This window comes from Tripterygium wilfordii, chromosome 7, assembly GCF_013401445.1.
Source record: "Tripterygium wilfordii isolate XIE 37 chromosome 7, ASM1340144v1, whole genome shotgun sequence".
Classification (NCBI taxonomy): Eukaryota; Viridiplantae; Streptophyta; class Magnoliopsida; order Celastrales; family Celastraceae; genus Tripterygium; species Tripterygium wilfordii.
In genome coordinates this window covers 15,967,997-15,990,630 of record NC_052238.1, presented here as the reverse complement: position 1 = coordinate 15,990,630, position 22,634 = coordinate 15,967,997, and the positions used below count along the sequence as shown (strand labels likewise).

At 35.2% G+C, this 22,634-nt stretch overlaps 2 protein-coding genes across 2 annotated transcripts; both read right to left on the bottom strand.

Moving 5' to 3' along the window:
• Positions 1–963: 963 nt before the first annotated feature.
• Positions 964–9,902, bottom strand: LOC120002401 (serine/threonine-protein kinase STY46-like). Its single transcript, XM_038851158.1, has 16 exons — positions 9,419–9,902; positions 8,897–9,011; positions 8,093–8,181; positions 7,787–7,906; positions 6,836–6,890; positions 6,094–6,204; positions 5,703–5,753; positions 4,336–4,511; positions 4,152–4,259; positions 3,609–3,682; positions 3,311–3,486; positions 2,477–2,572; positions 2,017–2,097; positions 1,883–1,936; positions 1,559–1,693; positions 964–1,382 (listed from the first exon to the last, which is right to left on the bottom strand). The coding sequence occupies exons 1-16, from the start codon at positions 9,631–9,633 to the stop codon at positions 1,305–1,307; spliced, it is 1,734 nt and encodes a 577-aa protein (XP_038707086.1). The 5' UTR covers positions 9,634–9,902; the 3' UTR covers positions 964–1,304.
• A 7,408-nt stretch (positions 9,903–17,310) lies between these two features.
• Positions 17,311–22,165, bottom strand: LOC120001239 (F-box/LRR-repeat protein 10-like). Its single transcript, XM_038849461.1, has 4 exons — positions 21,907–22,165; positions 20,819–21,024; positions 20,550–20,643; positions 17,311–19,009 (listed from the first exon to the last, which is right to left on the bottom strand). The coding sequence occupies exons 1-4, from the start codon at positions 22,084–22,086 to the stop codon at positions 17,573–17,575; spliced, it is 1,917 nt and encodes a 638-aa protein (XP_038705389.1). The 5' UTR covers positions 22,087–22,165; the 3' UTR covers positions 17,311–17,572.
• Positions 22,166–22,634: the final 469 nt, after the last annotated feature.

The following is a 22,634-nucleotide window of genomic DNA, read 5'->3' as shown; positions in this document are numbered from 1 at the left end:
CCGGGGAAGCTCCGACGGTCAAGTCTGTCACTGGTGGGGTAAATGTTTTATTGAGTGAAGTGAAAGGCTTTAGAGAGAAAGATGTAACAAGTAGTTGAGAGAGTAAATAATGAGGGTTCTCCTTTATTTATAGTGTTTTGAGTCACGTGACCAGCACGTGTTGACCGTACGAATGAGCCTTGGTTTTGATTGGGCTCAAGCACACAAATAGAAGCTTCCTTAGCGGCATGGGCTTTGGGCCCTTGTTTGATAGAAGGGCCTCCATAAGCTTGCTGGTGTTTGCTCTTCTATGGGCCTTTATGTAGACCGAAGCTCTCTTGGGCCTCACAGGTAGACCACCCAGACTCTCATGGGCCTTTTAAGTTGGGCTCAAGACTCTTGTGGGTCTTTGCGAGTTTGACTAAGACTCTAGTGGATCTAGTTGTCAATTTGTTTGAGCCTTGAGCCTATCGGGCCTGACTAAAACTCTCCTTGATCTAGTATATAGCAGTCGAATCTTGGGCCATGCACTTGGTTGACTAAGACTCTCGTGCGTCTAGCTTTGTCGATTAAACCTCTCACGGGCTTTGTAGTGTGGATTTATGCTCTGACGACTTTTGGTCCATACAGTAACCATAAGAGTAATGCTCTAAGTGGGAACGGAAATGAGGGTCTTTCGAATCCAATATGATTTAACTCCATAGAGATTCACCGCCAATGTATCACCCAAATAGTTACTTTTATACTAAACAAAAGTGCAACAAACTCATTTTATTATTTCAAGCAACGCAGGGAAATTAATTTCGCTTCACTCCTCATCTAACAAAGATCAACCACAGAAGGCACCAAACCCACTCAGATTAACAGAAGGTCGTCTGCGTTTACCACTATCTATCCATCAAGTCATATGCAGATAAGGACCCGATTTAACGGCGTAACATGTTAAGACTGTACAGCTCTACTACATATGAACAACAAAAAACATACGTAAGAAAACGCATAATGTTAATAATAACCTGCTTGAAATGATCCCAGTTACAAACCTCACCCATATCAGCATCCCTTAAATACCGATTAGGGATACTAAATAACATGAGAAAGAGATTATTAAACGGGGCGGGGCAAAGACATAACAAATCAACCTTTCAAAAAGGGAAATAAGAAAAGGGAGAAAAATATACGAAAAAGAAAAAGACGTTTGGTTTGGGAAATACTGTACAGTGTTGATCCAAAATCAGTTAAAAAACTACTCATGTAATCAAATCATAAGATCGTTGGCGTGGCGTCATTTTGGGTTATCAAACTTTTTAATAACTACCACAACATCAGTGGTGGCCCGCCCGCCTGAGGACAGACAGGAATCCCCCTGATGACTTTTCCTTTCGATCAACCTCCTCCCCAACCTGTTTATGAATGTGTTGGAAATTATATATATAACAAAACATAGAGTATTTCTGTGTAATGGAAATAAGACAAGAAGGTAAACAATTTGTTATTGACGACAGAAAAAAGATCTCGTACTGAATTTATAAAATCAAATACATGCATGAAAGGGGAGCATGACGAGGATGCAGCATACCTCCTTGGCGATTTGCTGCAGAATCCCCAAAATTTCAGAGAAGTCTGGTCTGAGCGTTGGATCTTGCTGCCAACCTTTCTCAAGCAACTCGGTGAGTTTTGGATGGGTTTGTTTTGGGATTGTAGGTCGTAAACCCTGAAATTATGTCAGCTAAAGTTAGCAGGTAACTTTTGCTCGCATAGCCTTTTTTTCCCTTCTAGGTTCAATTTGGGGCTATAATGGCTGCCTTAAAACCCGTCACAACCTTCTACCTCCTTAGGAACAATCAAGACAAGCAAATATTGACATATAGATTCAGCAAATGTTCAAGAATAATTCATGTACCTTTTGGACTACACCAACAGCTGCTTGTAGTGGCGTCAAGTATTCATATGGAAGCTGCAACCCAGACAAGAACATAAGTAATGGAAACAAAAACTTCAAGTTTTCAGTTGAGTAATGACAACTATAGCTAATACCTTTCCAGTTAGCAACTCCCATAAGACAATTGCGAAACTGAAAACATCAGCCTTGTGATCATAGGGCTTGTGTTCTATAACCTTCAATGAAAAAGAATAAATGTAAGATATTAGTGAGATGCATAACCAATCAGAAAATCTGAAACAAATACAACAAAAAAATATTATAGCCAGCTTGAAGATACATAGCAATTACAACGAAGAAAACTAATGAACAATATGGATGTACTATTAGATTAAGGAAAACAAGCATGTGCATCATGGGAAACAGAGATGCCGAGGAGAATTAAACTCAAAATTTGCAACCAGAATGCTCTCTACAGAGGATTCTACTCAAAATTTGGTAGATGGTTTCAAATTCTGACTGACAAAAACAGTAAAGCTATTCGTAATTTCGTATGCATGGAACACTTGCAAACAACTTAATAGAGCTAAAGGCTCAAGAAAAAAAAAGGTTCACCTCTGGAGCCATCCATCTGTACGTCCCTGTTTCTGCTGTCATGACTCCAGATTGCACTTTCACTCTAGCAACACCAAAATCAGCAACCTTAACCACCTGAAATGAAAATGGATGAATGAAAAGGTTAACCATTTGCAGTAACATAGGAAACAGAGACGCCGTGGAAAATCCTGAGTACTGAGAAAATATAATTCAAATTGGTAACAAACTTTTGACAATTCAATAATCAAGAATCTCCAAAGCTCAAGATCTTCCCAAAAAGAAAAAGTGCAGCAGCTTCTAGTTTAAAACTGCAGTTATTTACAACATGATATGTTACACAATAAGAGACGAAGCCCTAAAAACAATCTTTTTTTACTTTAAGAAACCACATATTTTTACAAGTGACGTGAGCATGCAAATAATTTTTCACTATTGAAAAAGTAATACGAATACTAGTTGAGATCAGCCATACTTTGGACTTGAAACCAAGAGACCAGCATTTTCCCCAGGCAAGTGCATCATCATATCATGATACACAGTTTTTCTCCACTTCAGAAAAGACAGAATAAAATTTAAGACTTTAGAATAGCAATGCAATAATTTCCCTTTCACATCAAAAGACAAGTGAAATCAATAATTGAAGCATCGAAAGGTAGGAAGAACAGCAATATTAAACTTCATCAGGCAAAAGTATGAAATTGTAGCATAATCTCGTGGTAGTAAAAAGGAAACTTCTTCATAGTATATCTACCGCGTTCATGAAATCAAACGTAATAATTGAAGAAAATAATTATGAGTATGGAGGAATAAGATTGACATAACTGAAAATGCTAAATGGGGAAAGCAACTTACTTCATTTTCATCCATAAGAAGATTGGCTGCCTTCAAATCTCTATGAATAATATTATTTTGGTGCAAGTAGGTCATCCCTTTAGCAACATCTATTGCTACCTTCAGTAAGGTTGGCAGCTTAAAAACACCTTTATGTTTGTGCAAGTAGTCATACACACTTCCACCAGACATAAATTCTATATAAATGGGAAAAAAAATAGAACATGAAATGGATGAAACAGTAACAAGCAGTAAAATTAAATGGAAGAGAAATTTTAAATCCTATTTTTGTATATCTTTAAAACTTCTTTGTATTTACCTGTTACAATGCATAAACTTGGAGGCTTGGTACATGCACCTATAAACTGTACAACATTTTTGTGCCGAACTTTTCTGCAATTTCAATAAACAATTTACAATTTCAAACTGGCAAACAGTTGAAGAAATGTTTTTATTATTTTAGGATACATATATATATACACACTCATACATTGCAGATCATTTATGAAACTTATTCAAGAGTATGAAAAACCAACTAACTGGAAAATTCAAAGCTGGAATGATGGAATGTTGATAAAGACATTAAAATATACTGTCGGTTCGAATGAAATAATTGCAGCAAAATTTCTTTATAGATTTATCTTCAGAGAATTAATAGTAAGACAATCTCTTGTTTAGTTCACGGTATATAGTATATACTCATAAGTATTAACTACAAATTACTTTGTCTATTTATTTGCAGTTTTCACTTTTATATCATTATCCATTGTTACATTATTTATGTGAAAAATATCCTTAATTGCTCTGAATCCTACAACCTGGTCAACAGATAACTAGTACGCTTATATAAAATTTCACAAACCTCATTATAAAAACCTCCTGAGCGAATTCTCTTTGCATATCTGTATTTACACGTTCAGGCTTGAGGATCTTTATAGCTACGTCCTGGGTACAATATGTGCCTTTGTACCTACATATGTCAAATAGATAGTTAATTGGATATATATCCACAATAAGTACTTCTGTCTATTGTGCAGTGAGCTTACAGATCGCCATAAGATCCAGATGCAACTTTGTTCCCAAACTTCAAGTGTTTAGGGTCAATTTCCCATACATCAGTTCCATCATTAGGTATTGGTACGTGATTAGTATCAGATTGTAATCCAGCTTGTTCATTTTCCCTGGATGGAGAGTATGAACGAGGACCTGGCCAAGCCTGGTTCTGCAAAGCAAACCGTTCAAAGTGAAATGGAGAATAAATGTTAGAATAAACCATGAAAGCAAGGGAAAACAAATCAATAAAACATAAAAAGCATAACTGGTTCTTTACATAAGAAACTCCTAAAGATCAGAATGAAAAGATATCATTCTCGTAGAAGAAAAAACTTGAAAAGGATTGGTAAAAAAATCTAAAAAAACCAGATATACGTATACCAAAAGAGAACTTTCAAAGCCTTGGCTAGAATCTTGTCATGTATACATAATATAAGGAGTAATTAACTATTCCAAGAAAACAAGTTACTTTTTGCAGCAATCAAATATTTTAGTAGCATGCTGCAATTTAGTTCTAAGACAAACCAATCAATGAGAACAGATTGCTGTTGCAGGATGACAAGACAGGAAAGTCATCGAAAACCCACTAGCAGATTAGATTATAGAACATGTCGATAACATATAGTAGATAGGGAAGATTCTGAGCCAACAAAACCAATCCCCTTGACAAGACAGCAAAGCCTTAATCAATTTGATCAGGTTCAGCTGCATGATTTTCATCTCTTCCTTTGGACTTCGGAGTAGCCAAGTTAACTCTCACCCATATTTCATTATATGCCCCAAAACCCAGCATGGCATGGTATGGCCATCTGTAGTAGTCTGGCCAATTACCTAGTACAAATACGCTCCCAAAATAACCATGTCATGTAGTGATTTCAAAAATTCAAATACATGTAAACATATATTGTCCTCCTGCATCATATTGCATTGCAATAAGCGTCGCAATGCATATCAGGCCATCTAATCATCCTTTTAGGGACTTTTAACTGTATTTGAAACTGAAGGACTTCAAAGAAACTAATAATTCTTTCTAGAATAAGAATTACGCTATCAAATTGCCACATTTGAAATTGAGCACAAATTTTCAAAGAAATAGCTGACTTCTTTCTCAAGAAGGGATGGATAACATTTGATTGAATAGTTTACCCAACTCCTTGTTGTTTGAAGAAACCCTCCACTTTTCAATTGGTATTTTTTCACACGAGTAGAATCAATTTACAAGATACTTCAAGATTATCGCTGTAAATTCTATATCACTGAAAGAAATAGGACAAAGCCAAAAACAAACAAATGCTATGCAGCTTGCAGCTCATGAATTCCCTGTGTAATTAAAGTACAACAGATGAGTAATGGTAATTACCTCAATCTTTAAGGCTTCCTTCTCCAATGCAGCTCTAAGACGTTCCGTTTCCTGAATTTTCCAATACCAGGTGTGTCATGTGGGTGCAAAGATGAGCCAAAATATATGTATATCCTACTGAAGTGCTAAAAATGGAAACTGTGTATTCTAAGATAGCAAAAAAAATATAGATTTCTTAGCTTCCAATTAAACAAGAGTATTCCAGACTCAAATACTTGATTAAACTCAAAGCTCGAAAGGAAAATTATATATTCAAAAAATTTATGATCAAAAAGAAAATAAAACTCTCCCAGTCTGCAGTGTTATTGAATAACCCTTGTTTCCTATAAATAATGAGAAGTATAATGCATCAGCAACACTTTTAGTTAAGAAAATAGAGACGAGAGAGTACCTCATATGGCCAACCATCAACGACAAAAACATCTAAAGAATAACCATCAGCTGTGGAAAAAGCATGTGCTTCTTGGATATTCAGGCCAATCTCAGCAAGTAAGGATGTCAACTGCAATTTTGCAGAAGAAGAGTGACCAAATCATGCGGGAGAGACTTTATAAGAGTACTTGCAATGAAAATTCTTTGCATACTCCAAGTGCTATCAAGAGCTTGTAATTGAAAATTTAACGCATAAGTATAGCTTGGAAATCATATATGATACTAAACAAGATGATCCAGTAGTAAAGTGCCATCAGCTCAAAACATGTGAAGTTGTGAACATGCATCTAAAGCTTAAGCACAGGCACTTAAGAACGCATGAGCGCACACACAGACACATAAACATAGAGATAGTTGGCAAGGAAAATTATTTTAAATATCATTTTAAAAACAAACTGATGCAGGAAAACTGAAGCATAACAAGCACAATTCCAAAAAAGTACCCTCCTTGACACGAATTTATAGCATCAGTCAACCTACTAATATTAAGAATTAACTATAGTTACATTACAAGCATTCATTGAATATAACAAACCAGAGAGTTAAGGAACCTTATATGACTTTTCTATTACACAAACTATCTAGCAAAACAACATTTCAAATGAAACAAGAAATCTGTAAAGACTATGACTTTCCAAGTTCATGATGAACATTTTCAAGCCCATTCTATCTTTACTTTGAAGGGAAATCCTATCACATACCTGGCTGAGAAGCTTCGGCTTGTCATCTGTTGAAAATGTAATTTCATGCAGGGGCCTACAATTAAATCGAGTTGCAAAAATTGTATAAAGTTCACCATATAAAATTACCAAAAAAAAAATTATCTCGCTGGCCATGAAGAAACCAAGTTGTTCAAACTTCAAAGTTTTTCCAGATAGCTAAATTCAAACAAAGTAATCTATAAAGAACATGTAATAACTATCTAACACAACCGGTAGAAACAAGAATTGCAATTTTACACCTTTAGCTTATTTTATGCCAATCAAACCATATGCTTTGAAGTTTTGACAATAAATCTAGATTCAATTTTTAAAAACAAAGATGATTTAGTTGCATAGAACATTTGGAACAAACATGACAGAAGAAGCGAGACAACGTAAGTAACAGGACAATTGACGTCCAGGTGATGATAGCATGCCAATGACTAAGAACTAGTGTAAGATTTAGGGAAACAAATAGCCTTCTATTTTCCTCTTTCTTAAGAGCTAGCGCAAATCTACAATAAGGCATCAAAAATCTTTTCTTACAAAGAAACAAGAAATGCATGGAAAAGACACTTGACAACTGTCTTTCAAAAACTTCTCTACCATACTTCCACTTTTTTTAAAATCCTCTAAGTTTCGTCTTCAAAATATGTGGGCATGAGAGCAAGTATCGGTGTCTGCATGTGTGGCCCCACATAACTTCTCTAGAAAAGTCCACCACTGCCTAATGTTTGTCAAGGGGGAGAAAGAAAAAAAGCACTACTTGAGGCATGAGTGTTCTAAGTAATCTTCATTGTTTCTTTTTTCTTTGAACAAATAAAAAGGAGAGTCAAACTTAAAAAGTGCTTTATGACTTTACACAAGATAAACCATGACCTATTTAACTAGACAGTTTTAACAATTTTTGCCAGCAATAGCCTAAGGACAATTCTGGATGAAACTAGTTACCGAGAATATTGTGAATTAGCATGTAAGGATCTATCCCCATCTTGATCTTCAGATTCGTTTGCTTCAAGTACAAGGGCTTCAAGATTAGGCGATGAACCAAAAGCTGGTGGTGGATGTACACTGACAATTAAAAATCCAGCCTAAGAAGTCAGCCATATATAGTTCAAGAACAAAACTTAAGACAGAATAGCAAGTAATTAATGTAGACTATACAGCAAATTGAAAAATATGCTCAGATACTATCATAAGATTTATTAGGGTTTCAACTTTCAACAAATCATTAGATTCTGATTGTAAGAACCACACCTCAGTCTGCTCTTGGGTTGTGGAGATTCTTCAGCAGGAAGATCCGAAAGCATAGAATCAGCTGAGTTGCAATCAGATATATGATGAACCTGCCATAAGAGAGCAATTTCATATTGCAATTGAAATGCAACAAATCAGATAATGATACACGATAGAACAAATTAAACCTATGGAAACCCAATAATAGTTTCACAAAAAGCTTGTACAGCAACAGAGATTCCTAATCCAGCATGAGAAAATTGCCACTTAAAAGCATGGAACAAACAGGAACCATACACTTCATCATTTTTTGAGAATTCAGAATTCTTCTGCCACATATTGAACTAATAAAGCTTGTTTTCAAAAGAACTAAGTGAAATAAGAAAACAAGCTTGGTAAAAACAAGATAGCAGCTAATTTATCCAAGTCAGACACTGTTTCAACCACAACAAAAGAAGTTAAAAAAAAGTCAAGAGCCATCAATCTAATCAAAAAATTTCAATGTCCTCCAAGAAAATAAAGCTACCCTCATAACCATTTTTTCTTCATGTTTGTAAGTTCTAGCAAGAAAGTGAAATTGTGACTACTCATTGAATTCAGTATTACAACAGTTATTCAATAATATAGAAAAGATTTATGTCGCAAATGAATAAACATTACTGAACCATGTATCTTCAAATGGGGAAATCGATATCCAAAATCCAGGGTTGCCCTATTAATAATTTTCTAGTACTTTATCCCTAAGAACTTCTCAAGATAGATGTTAATAGGCATCAGCTCCCAGTAAGCTCAATACTCAGCCATAAATCTACTGAATCAACTCACCTGGACAAGGTGCACGTCGATTGCAGGTCTATTGTTGGGATCATGAGCCAAATGCAATAAGCGCTTGTGCATAAGAACATCTTCTGCCCTCTCTACATTCACATCCAATGCATACCTGCAATTAAAAAAAAAAAAACAACAACAACAACAAATGGATGAAAAAGACAAACAGACTAATCCAGGAAATAGAAAGAATCAAAACCATCTGTTAAAATCGTTCCAAATCTAGCAAAAATGAATTTAAGTAAAAGAGACTTTGAAATAAAAGTAAAACAATGTGGTGACCATGACCACTAAACAGTAACCATGACCATCACATATGCGTGTGTGTATGTAAGTAGGTCAGTGCAAGGAATATATGCAACACGAACGATTAAGAAAAATCCATATCCAAAGATTAGTCATTAATCTTCGCGAAAAATATCGAATACATCCAGCGCCTGAAATCTAAAATCCATAATAGAACTGAATATACGTATAATATGAAATAATAATCAATAGGAACTATGAAGGTAAAGTTACCGAGCGGGGAGTCGATTGAAGTGAGCCCAAAGATCGTCGTCGAACCCAGGGCGATTGGACTCTTCATTGTCGGACTCTTTGAGTCGACGGAGCACCTCATTGTAGACCTCCAGCTTCTGCCTCTGCTGCCGCCAATGAACAGGCGACGACGACGACGACGACAACGTATCGTGCACTCTACTCCCGCAACTATCATTCTCCTCCATCAACACCATTGAAAACAACAAGAGAAAATTATCAGGCACACAACACAACGCAGCAAGGAAACGCTATGGATTTTTCTTCAGTATAATTGATTGGTATATACGTGAGAAGAGAAGCAAACATAAAGGCACCAGTTAGGCTTTATATGAAGAACTTGAACACAAATCAGGGAAAAAGATAATTTAAATTTATAAATTAAATAAACTTAAATTAGGAGAGGTGGTTTTCTGGTGCTGTGACTGTCTATGAGCAACTGTGAATCTCTCTCTCCTCTCTCTCTCTCTCTCTCTCTCCCTCTCCTATCTCTCTCGGAATAGAAATCAGAATGTTTACGGGAGGGTGGGGTAGTTGCGCAGCAGTGAATCACGCCGACGTGGATTTTATCAAATCTTGCGTGTTTGTAAGGTGTACATTCAGTTTTCGGTTCCGTTTTTAACCGAAACCAAAATGTTCGAATTGATTCGGTTATGATATTTTAAAATCCATAATCGGACCATATATGTTCAGATAACCAAATCGAAATAACTATATTTTTCGGATCGGTTTGGTTTTCGATTTTTAAAGAAATGGGAGAAGTAAGAATAAGTCTTAAATAGAGAGAGAGAGAAAATAGCCCATGATCGACTCCTACTCGGTCTAACAAAGTTTGATAAAAACTCATGATAATGATAATAAATCTTAATATATTATCTCACCACAGTTAAAATAATAGTCATCATGAGTTTCAATTAATCAATCTTAATTTATAATTTGTGTAATAATTAGGTTAATTGGTATCTTAATTTATAATTTTTTATAGAGACATAATCAGAGTTTCACAAATACTACTTGGCCTCCCATGGCGTCTCGACAATTCCAATATGTAACATATATATATATATAATATTTTAACATATATTATATAAGATATATTATATTATATTATATAGTATATACTAATATGTAACATATATATAATATATATTAATATTTTTCGATTTTTAGGTTATAACCGTAACCATAACCGAAATAACCTTAACCGAAAAAATATTCAAAATTTTACTAAAATCATAACCATTTCCGAAATCGTAACCAAAAAACCGAATAACCACGGTTACGGATCGGTTCTCAGTTTGCGAATCAATTGTGGACACCCCTACGTGCTTGTCAATATAATATCAATTATTATTTTATTTATATACTATTAATGGTATGGGTATGTAATAATGTAAACCAAGATAATAGATAGAATTTGTATACGACAAAGTATATCTATGATATCTAAGAAAAAAATGAGTCATAAAAATATGATGCTAGATAGAAATTAATACAAGTAGTAAATATTCGTTGAACTTTTACACTCATATAACCGACCGTAAACATAAAGGCTCATATATTCATTGAAGATATAAAACCTCGGATGATAATAATGATAATTCATTAATGATAATTTTGAGAGGTGTCGAAGCGGAACTGTGGAAGCATCCTCTTCCATGGGATCTCACTTATATAATTGTTAAATTCATCTCCGATATTAATGTGTGTCTCACCTTGTCCACCTTAGCAATATAAACCTATTAAAGTTCCCCGGCCTAGCGGATGGCTTGGCATTATTAAGCTTTGATGTTGCAAGCACAATCATTTTACTGGGGACAGTCCCACCATCGCCAATGCTCTTTTATGTTTCGGAATGTACTCTATTTGATATTTGAAAAAAGAAAGATAAACCTATTAAAGGAATAAATCTACTATTGATTCTTTTGAAATTAATGTATCTCTTTTACTCATCCACCTTTTTTTTAATAAATAAAATATGTACATTTTGTATTATTGTAATCAAAACAATAAGAATAGACGTGGGTGAAAAACATGAAACATTATGAATATTTGTGCCTATTTGTATTCCATTACTTGCCCTCTTATATATACTTTTTTTTTTGGAAACCTTGGTTATCGAAAAATCATGGAACAATAAAATAATTGACCCAAGCTTTGATATATTTTGAAAATTATTCAAATAATAATAGAAACAAATACATACGGTTTGAAAATAGTATTGTTTTAAATTTATAAACAAGAAGTGCTTTTTTCACCATTAATTTGTGATTATCAAATCTATAGTTTAATCATTATTGAAATATTTGTTGCTATATAATTTGTGATTGTATATATTAGAATGCAGGAGTCAAAAATTGTTGGGGAAAATATGGATTGTTGGGGATTTGACTATTCACTTTCTCACCTCTAAGAAACGATGGGGAGGCCGGAGACAAAATTTATCATTAACAACAGAGTAAGTTAGTTACAAAGTCGTTTGGATATCCATTTTGGATCTAAACTCGAAAAGTTATGTATGCGTGCATAAAAATGTATCACCTAATAACAAAGTAAGCTAGGTACAAAATCGTTTGAATATGTAATTTGGGCCTAACCTCGAAAAGTCAGGCCGTGTACACAAAAATTTATCACCTGACGACAGAGTAAGTTGGGTCAAAACATAACTTGTGACGACAATAGTATTTATAACAATTCATCCTTTCGCACTAGTAGCACACTTTGTCCGCTTTGAACTATCCCATGTTGACCCACATGGCTTTGTCTTCTTAAACTCAACACCAACTCATACTAGTTTGAGCCCCAAAAAAAACGTTTGTCACTATTTACTTCACATCTTTCTGCGGGTCACCACTCGATAGCCAGCTCAACATCACCAAACTTGACATGCAGAGGCTTCTGATTCTACCCACTGAATCCGGGTGCTACTGCTACATTATTGCTCCGAATTGTCAAAGTCAATCTTCAATAGAAGTGTCATGCATCCATGGATGGAAGAGATGAAGGAGTCATGCATCAAATGTGATGAGAGGACGAATCTTTGCTAATTATGGTATTGATTGTATTAAATGATAAAAGATTGCCTGAGGATTATTGTGTTAGTCGATCTTCAATATCCATCGATGGGAGAGATCAAGGAGTCATCAAATATCGACTATCACTACGCTCTTTTTGACAGTTTCACTATACTCTGAGAACTGAAGTTACTGAAGAAGAAGAAGAAGAAAGAACCGGGGACGGCATATTCAGAGGCGCCCACTGATATTGGATAAGAATAAAGCAAGAGGACAGTTTTCTCCCCCCTGTTGCTTAGGTGGCATACTCACCCCCAAAACTGCTTTTCTTTGGGGGCCAGGACAACATGTGACATGTCAACATCAATCCAAAGTCTAAACTCCAACAATCTACCGCCACTCCTCGATGTTGGGAGAAGGGGTATAAAGGTCATTTGAATTACGGAGCATATATTTTTAAAATTGGATTTCTTATGTTCTTCAAACCATAAAACAAGCATATTTTTCATATGTATTTGTGCAGTGTATGTGATCCCTCTCTCTCTCTGTCTCTCTGTCTCTCTCTCTCTCTATATATATATATATATGCGAGCGCGCGCGCGCACACACACAGATATATAATCTCTCTAGCTGAAGAAACCAAGTCGAGCTTTGAACATTAATATTTTGTAATTTCCTATGATTATTGAAGAAAATGAGACTATCAAACTATTTGGAATTAACATGTCCAAAGGCTCATGATTCGTCATAGTCAATATATATATTTAGTTGGATTGTTATGTCGCCTATGCAATTGTCAGAAATATGAATATTGCTGGAAATTAATTTTTTATTCAAGAAAATAAGTTTTTGATAAGCTAAATATTTAGTTGATGAAATAATTTAATGAGAGAGAATTATTAATAATATATGTTAATGTCTGCTTCTTGATGGTGGCTTGTGAGGTGGAGAATGAATATCGTCGATAAAAAGGGAAGATGCAGATTGCAGACAGTTCAATACGTGAAACCTTTTTCTTTTTTTGTCTTGTTGTTATTCATCGTTTTCATTGTATGTGAGAGTGAGAATAATGTGACTTTTTTTTTCCAACCTTTTTTTATTTAGTTTCCTAGTTTATGTTAGATTTTATGTTCTGATGATGTTTTAACTAAGTTTTCTTGGTCTATACTCTATAGGTTTCACTTTAGAGATTGTATATGTTGTACTGAATCAATATTATCATTTTATTGGCTAGAGTATAGGGGAACACCACTGCTCAGTGCTCACCCAAGCATCGCACCCTCGCTCACCTCAGGATCGGCAGACTTCTTTGAGCAGCGCTAAGCTATAAAGTTGTCAGAGTACGATTGATCTCTCAATTTGAAATCACTACTTATTATATCCTTGGCATTGGCCATAATTTAAAAGAACATTTTGTTATCTTAGTGAGAAAGTCTTTCAATCGCGAACTATCATTCAGCTGTTTGTTCAACTCTATCGATCTTTCCTATCGCAATTAGTATAGATGCTTGGCGGATTTAATTTCATGTCCAATCCAAACCACCATAAAGGAGGAAATGGGTTCACTTCCCCTTTATTATATGCTTCGTATTCTTACTCATTGCTTGATTGCCGTAGGAACAAATTAAAAGCAACCTAGGTCGCAAGAGGTTTTGAGTTCAAACCTTAGGTTTCGCAATTTAACTATGATTTGTTCTTATCCCAAGTGTTGAGCTTCATTCATTTTGCACGTGTTGGGCCGATAGATTTCTCAATCCATATGTGAGGAGAAATGTTAGAATATATATATATATATATATATATATATATATATTGATTGAAATTGGGTTCGTACTCTTTTACCTTGTGCTCTTCTATTGCGTGATCATCTTATTAACAGTTGGCGAAGATTTGACTTGATTTGGATTTGACATTGTTTTGACTTGAGTTGAATTCGATGTCGCTTTGATTTGAAGGACATTTGATCCCTCGTTGAAGACGTCGAACTTGAATTGATGTCGTGGAGGCATCGATTTGATTTAGTTTCTCGGAGGCGTTGATTTGATTTGATGCCTCTGAGAGTACTTGATTTGATTCTCATGTTTTTTATTTGATTTGCAACAACAACTTCAAGTACAATAAATATACAATTTTGGTAGCATTTTGGAATTGTAGTTGAGATGACTATTTTACCACAATTTGAGTTTTCTTGACCAATATGTCCTCACATTAAATATGAGTTGCCCAGATTACCCCTGCTTGAATCACTCGCATAGCCAAATTACTTACTGTAATAGTCAAATGTTTTTTTATTTGTTTTTGAACTTTATTTGTAAAATATATACACATTTTGTAAAATACAAAATTCATTAATAATTATATTAATTCATTGACTTTATTTGTATACAAAAAAAAAATTTTATTAAAACTGTAGGAAAAACAAACTGTTAATTTTAATTATTCATCTTCATTTTAAAATTGTTTATTATTTATTTATATATGTTACAACTTAAATGTATAATACTCCTGTAAAAAATTTGTCACTACATTTTCAACAGATTTATACTACCAATAAAAATGTAACCAAACACCACCAACATTTCAGATAGCTTATTTGTTACCATTATTATCGAGCATATCTACTACCGGCCACAATATATACTATAATATATGCCACTGTCAAAATTGTCTGCCAAACAGAGTCTTAGACTCTATGTTTGATTTTGGCTTTATTTTTCTATTATATAAAAGCTATTTTGTGCTATGCAATATATCAAATCAATATTATCAATCTTTTATTATAAACATAGTTTAGTTATTTAGGGTTTTTGCTTCTCGATGAGTTTATCATAGGACATTAGGACTTATAACAATGTTGATTTGGTAAGACAATTATTAAATAATATCACCAACTTAGAGATAGGATTGGATTTGATTGGATTAAAAGTAATTTTAAAAATGCCTATAATTAAGTCTCACGCGGTGAAGAGGAAACTCGGAATCGTAAGAACACGTGGGTGGCGGAGGAGGAGGTTTGGTTTGAGCTGCATGCACGATTCGCATCCGCAAGAGAATAAACCATGAAAAGATTTATTTATTATATTAATTACATGATTAATTAGGTGATTCAGTGACCTAGAACTGATTTAGAAGCGCTGACGTGGACAAAGCTTGTGCCCAATATATATTTTATCTATGTAAAATCTTACCCAAGTAATGTGCTTTATAAAAAAAAGTCAACTTCTTATCTATCAACGAAGTCTTGTTTTGGGGTCTAAGTACTATTAAATGAGACGGTGCATGAAAAACAAAGTAGTGAGAGTCTCACAGAAACCAATAAACCTAAATCAGATAACATTGTTGATGTGAGTGGGTTGAGATTTCTAGCATCGGTCTCTAATCATCAAGAACCGTGATATGAAGAACAATGTAATGAGAGAGGGAGAGAGAAATGTGAAGAAAGTGTTTGAATCTAGTTTTATCATAAATGAAGAAAGTAAACAAGCCTCCACACCTACACATGCATGGAAATGGGAAGAAGACTAAATTGATGCAATTTATAATTAATAATTAATAATAATAATAATAATAATAATGTATATAAGATAAGAGTTAGAGTTGTATGTATATACTATAGTTAAATTAATGAGGTGGCAAATGTGGCCTTTGGAGGTAACCAAAGGACAGTAATTCCTGCCAGCGAAGCGGCGGGCGGTGGCCGTTGATACAAGATGACAGCGCACAGAGAGAGAGAGAAGACGTATTCGTAGTCACTACTTGGCTTGGGTTGGGGGTTGGAGTCTCCAGATACCTAAAAATTCCCACGTTTATTAAAAGTATATATAAAAATCTTATCCATACATAGAGGAGAAGTGGATATGCTCATATGCTGCCTGTTTGTCTGCTGCTTTTATATGATTTATTATTAATTAAATAATAAATTAATATATCTCCAAGATTGGAAATCGAAGTCAAAAGACAATGTGATATACACAGACAGACTACTCCCACTGCCTGTTTAGTCCGCCTGCCTTCCCTAGTTCCCTTCCCCCATAATCCCATTCCCATCCCTGCCCCTGGTGTGCTTTGCAGATCTGATAGAAAGATGGGTCCCACAGAGGGAGAGGGTTGGTGAGGTGTTCGATGACGTGGACTGTCCATCCCCATCGAATCCCATGTAGGTGGACTGAAAATTTGCATTATTCATCTTACAAGTAACAATTCCATTCGTGTTCTTCTTCTCTCTTTACAATTTTCTAGTGTTTATTTTAGTATTTATCTTTTGTCAGAGATTAAACCGTCGGTGACATGATAGTTTTTTTTTTTTTTTTTAAATTTCTTGTGTCTCACAGGACGAGAAATCATGGGAGCATGCAAAAAACATGCATGGTATGAGAACATTTGACTACAAGTTTCAAGTTTGTTTTATGGCATGTGATTCATGTCCAATTTGAGGGCCCATGGGCTTCAACAATGCCATCTTGTAGTTCCAATGATCTCCATTAACATTGTGTTTAGATTGAGGAAATGTTATTTGGTAATTTCAACTTGGTCACTTGCAATCCAAAGATTGCAAATTCGTCACTGACTTTACTTGATCGTCAGATTTTGTTATGTCTCGATCAATGAAGTCAATTGATCACTTACATTTGTAAGTTTTGGATTGTGAGTGACTAGATTGAAACATGACCTATATGTATATGTCAATGACCAAAAATTACATTTCGTTTTGAGATTTATTTAATTCAGACTAAATAAAGGATGATCAAATGCAACAACTCAACGACTATTTCCATAGCATAAACATATCTATATTCAGTGGAGCAGGAGGAAAAGGTAGTTGGAAGAGACGGGCTGAGAAAAACGATGACTAAATGCCAATTCTGTTTGATTTCACGGCTACCCATTGTTATGATTTTCAGTAATAATCACCGGAACCTTTCTGCACACAACAGACCAATGGAGGAGACGAAGCAGAACCACGCCATAATACTGAACAAAAAATTGAAAAAGTACCAAGACTAACCAGGAAGCAGAATGGGACAATGTATTCTGCTAGAAGTTCGTACCAAGAATCACAAGCAGCAGCATATTTATAAAACAAGAGCAGCTTCACAAGAAAATAAGAAAATTGTATTGCAAGTTATTCGTCCATAAATTCTCCGTAGTTCTCAGCATCCACAATCCCCTCATCATCACTATAATTCCATCCATCAAGGATCAACTGCTCAAGTTCATCAGTTTCAAAATGATCATGCCTGCCCATACCATCTGACTCATCCAATGTGTCAGCTCTCAACTCCTCACCACGGCACGCTACATGCAAGAATGGTCTATTCCTAGCTAAAGCATCCACAATATCCCTATTTATGCTTCCTGTCACTCCCAACCATCTTAGTCTACGAAAGTAAGGTTTCTTTAGCCACCGGAATGCTAGTTGTGTAATACCACCGCATTCACAGATATCCAACAATCTCAAGCTGCTACCTTGCCAACTGCCTTCATCAATCTGCATCGAGGCCAATGCCATCACTGAAACGTCACCTATGCGTCGACAATTTCGCAGTCGGAGAGTGGTAATTGGAACTCGATATCTTGCTAACGACAGAATTCCATCATCTGAGAGATTAGGTAGATTGGATAAGTCTAATTCTCGCAAACCCAATTCAGAAGATCCATCAAATAATGCAGGGATGCATCTATCCGTAAGTCTTTTGCAGCCTCTGAGTGACAACGAAACCAATGAACTTATAACTTCCCCTCTTAGGGAGGACAATCCCACATCACTTATATCAGTGCCATCCAGTATCAAAATCTTTAATGTTGGAAGAACACCAATGGCTCGGAGGGCTTCATCCCCAAGGTTTTTGCATGCTCTCAAGTCCAGAACTTTCAAATCCATGTTGGATACCAAATTGACGATTGCATGGTTGCTCATAAGATGGCAACATCTCAAGCTGACATGAGTTAAAGAAAGCGAAGTTGCAGAGATATCATGAAACACCAGATCAGTTAATTGGACTCCCCAGAACACCCTAAACTTGTATAATTTAGAGCAAGAATGCAATAACGTTTTGAACCCTGTATCTGTAACACGGCGAAAGCCACCAAGACATATACTCTCCAAGTTGGCACACTTGTCAGCCATTAGGAGGAAACCAAGATCATTAACATGGTTGAAATAGGTAGTAGTATCAAGGAACTCCTGGCTCCGAACTAATGAAAAGTGTTTCAGGTTTCCATGCCGATTAATCTGCCCGATGCCAGCATTAGTGAGGTCAAATGGTGGTTCCATGGAAGGAGCATCTCTAAGATCCAAGTGTGTCAAGGAGATGAGAACCTCTGATATTCTACCAACCATAGCATCAGTAATATAGTCAACTGAAATACATAACCTCCGAAGGCAAGGCAGGATGGATGCAGATCGAACAGGTCCTACATCTGGGCTTAGCATTTTAGTCATTTCTATTGAAGAAACATGGCCAATCTCGAGGGAAGTGAGTTTATCAGAAGCTGGAGCCCAAACTTGCGCAGAAAGATGAGCATCAAATAAAGAGAAATCAAACATCAATACCAGTACCTACAACAATTAAAATTTACAACAAATATTAGGTGAAGTGGTATAGACAAATCCAAACTATACAATAAAAAGACGACAATTCTACGAATTGTAAAGAGCAAAAATAGCACAAGAAAACACACAGAAAAGACAACTCAAAGATATCTGCCATCTAGATATAAGGAAAATTTCGTCAACAAAAATGCTGCCATGCGTTAAAACATCAATTAGCACCTGGCGAAGGAGAAAACTAACTGCATAAAAGTACCCATATTCACATTTTTTGAAAATTGATGAATGATTAGCAAATATTTGTGTTTGACAAAATTCAAAAGGGCAATAATATTGTATTTAAAGCTTTAATCTATTCCATTTTAGTCATGAAAAATGTAAAATCAAGTGGATACACATATTTGGACTGAAAAGAGTAGTTGCATAAGACAATATGGACAAAAAGTTTACCCTCAGAAATATCACTTTATTCCTTCAAAGCCTGAAGGTTAGTCAAAGGCAAAATTGATATCAATATTCTTCATGCAGACATCTTTTTGGATTCTCTATCTATTCATTAGTTATCACTTATCAGACAAAAACCAATGCATGCATGTTCATGCAAAAATATTATTCAATGCTAAAATGGAGTCATCATCATCATCAAAGCCTTTATCCCAAAAGTTTAGGATCGGCTACATAAGTCTATGAGAAAATCAACGAAATTCACTACGTGTATTCATTTCTGCCATTCATTTCTATATAGGATCATATTTTCATCAATTCTTATTGAACACATATGTATGAAGGAGCGTACCTAAGACTTAATGAAGAATATTGAGATGGTATAATTAAGTTATGCTGCGGATTGATGAGCATATTCAACATGTTAAAGGAATGACAGAGTTAAACTAACTGACGAAAAGTTTATAAAGGCCAAGTGACCAGCACAGCACTTCATCATCAAATAAACCAATGCATGATGCTAGATTACTATATGCCAGCTGGGTGGCTAAGCAAATTTGGTATAAAATAAAACATAATATCGACACTTCATAATTATTCATCAAATGTGCCGGAAAGATGAGAGCATTTATAAAATTACAACAAACGATAGTGTCCATGAGCCAAGAGTATGATGTAAAGCGCTTGTGAGTGACTGAACAGTGAAACAAGCAAGAAAGTGCAAATACTGTGAAATAACATATGACGAAAGTAATATTCAAAATCAAGAGGCTCATAGAATGATCTAAACACTTTTTAATAATTTGAATATTTACTGTGTAGACAGACAGAAAGCTAACATAAAGAAATAAACTGTTTGTACCAAATCCGAGATGATGACAATGATTATGAACAATTTCCTTTTTTAAGTATACAATAAACTCGAGTGGTATAGTAAAATTATTTCTTTTGGGAAACATTCAGTATGCATATGGGGGGGACTGATCTAGTCAATGAGGAATCTCTCAAAAGAGATTCAGCATAAGAAGCTTTATGATCCCTTCTTATACCGCATTAGCTGCTTTAATTATATATTTAACAAAATGGCCTTGCAAGAGAACCTTACTTCTAACTGAGTGCAACGACTGATTAACTCCTTCAGATGATATATATCAATAATCCGCCCTCTTTTCCCAGCTACTGATCCCAGGCAGAGAGACCTGATGCGAATTTTGAATACAAAGTCGATCACAACAATGTTTTAAGCAGAAAAGAAATTACACAGTTAAAAAAGATTGATGCTACACTATGAAGTTGGTGCCTACGAATTCAACGTCAAGAAAATATGAGTTTAAGGATAAAACAAGGTTCCTAAGCATATAGCAAAAAGATCACCTCAGATCACTGCATCGTCGTCCGATTTCAGACAGAAGTTTCCCACTGAAATCCATACAATTCCGAAGGCTAAGCTCACGCAAAGAAGGTCGTAATAGAAGATCAATGGAAGAATCGTCCAGCCGATTGCAATCAAGCTTCAAGCTCCTTAGATGAGGATTTGGCGGCAACAAAGGCCTCAACAAATCTGTAGTTATCGCAATGTCCTGTAGAAAGAAATGCATTAACTTCCAAAGCCTGCCCATTATTTTGTTAATTAGTTGCTAAGAAACTGGATATGAGAACTAAAATTTCCGTATTTTGTCAAACTACATTTTAAAACATTGGTATTCAGCTTGGGGTTTTCTTTCAGATAATAATGACGCCAATACGCCAATCAATATTCAAATTCAGCCAGTACTCAGGAGTATATCTTCATCATCACATAAATGAACGATTTCCTAAGAAAATCTATTAACTGACAAAATTGCACATTCTAGGAACCCAGAAATAAATACAGACTACAGAGTGAAAAACCAAAAGAAAAGGCCAAGTCTTAGTTATTCTCTCCAAGAGATCACGAAATGATTCAAACTTCAGATTCAAGCTCTTCCCATAAAATAAACCGAAACTAAGAGAGGAAATTCTCCAAGAACAATAGAAATGAAGTTATAATTTTCACTCTCAACAGCTTCATTCACATGACTATACATCAACAGGGGACCAAACAAAGTACATAAACTTTTCACATTTCTAGGGATCAAACAGGGGCAAAAGACCATAAAGGTCTTCAATTACATAAATATCATAATAGTGGTAAAAATGAAATAACTTTTGATATTTTATACAAATCTAAAACACCATCAAATAAGTCTAGGTTAAGTCAAATTTTTTCATTTTCTTTCGCTGCGTTCTGGAGAAAGGAATGGAATAGTCATTTATTCCTAAAGCTGAGTAAGCAATTTTAATCGGAAATATCGATGTATTTCCGCAGACATGAGAATGAAAAGATAGCAGAGTCCAAAGAAATATGAGAATGAAAAAGATAGACCCACTATTCCGATTTCATCTATATTAAGATTGTAATTGCAAAGAAAGGGAGGACTTACGAGGAGATTGATATTGGGCAGAAAAGAGAGGATGTGGGAAGCGCAGGCCTTGCAGCTCTTGCACGTACACGCCATCGAGCAGATGGAACGCAAATCGAGGTTCATCATTATGGTGGCGAGTACCGCAGATGGCAGCTGCTCCACCCCAGCCTCACTACTTTTGTCTTCGCGGCTGGACATCGCTCTCTCTCTGGATCTCTCTTTCTCCTCAAACTGTACCGTAAAACTATCCACTGTAACAGATCATGGTGACGACGTAAAAGTTAAAACACCAAACAGAATCATCCCAATTTTATTTTAGAAAAAATACGAACACGCCCCTAAACTCTCTGTTATTTGCAAAAAATTCCTAAGCTTCAGCCTTCAGTTTTATGAAAGTCCAGACCCGCTGTAAATTCATTTTCACCACTTAATACTAATTCTTCGTATAAATTTCAAATTCATGTTAGCATCCCAAACCCATTTAAACCACATTTGGAAGAAAAAAAATAGCGAAATCATTCCTGATTCATTTTAGCTTAAAAATCAATAAAAGTTAAATAGTTTGGTTACGTTGTCTATTAAAAGTAATCCGACTGAAAATTTTGATTCACACTAATGTATTTCACAATTTAACATCTCGAAATACTCGAAAAATCATATTTTAGAGGATCCTTTTTGGAATTCGCATCAAGCACAACTCTAAGGCCAGAGTAATTTCTTGCTTTTGATCAGTAGAGTGGTTCACT

Coding starts and splice junctions, on each gene's coding strand:
- LOC120002401 (XM_038851158.1), bottom strand. CDS start 9,633: ATGGTGTTGATGGAGGAGAATGATAGTTGCGGGAGTAGAGTGCACGAT. Junction 9,012..9,418: donor TTCAATCGACTCCCCGCTCG/GTAACTTTACCT, acceptor TTTTAATTGCAG/GTATGCATTGGATGTGAATG. Junction 7,907..8,092: donor CAACCCAAGAGCAGACTGAG/GTGTGGTTCTTA, acceptor TTTAATTGTCAG/TGTACATCCACCACCAGCTT.
- LOC120001239 (XM_038849461.1), bottom strand. CDS start 22,086: ATGTCCAGCCGCGAAGACAAAAGTAGTGAGGCTGGGGTGGAGCAGCTG. Junction 20,644..20,818: donor CGACGATGCAGTGATCTGAG/GTGATCTTTTTG, acceptor AATTCGCATCAG/GTCTCTCTGCCTGGGATCAG. Junction 19,010..20,549: donor GTCGTTGCACTCAGTTAGAA/GTAAGGTTCTCT, acceptor TAATTGTTGTAG/GTACTGGTATTGATGTTTGA.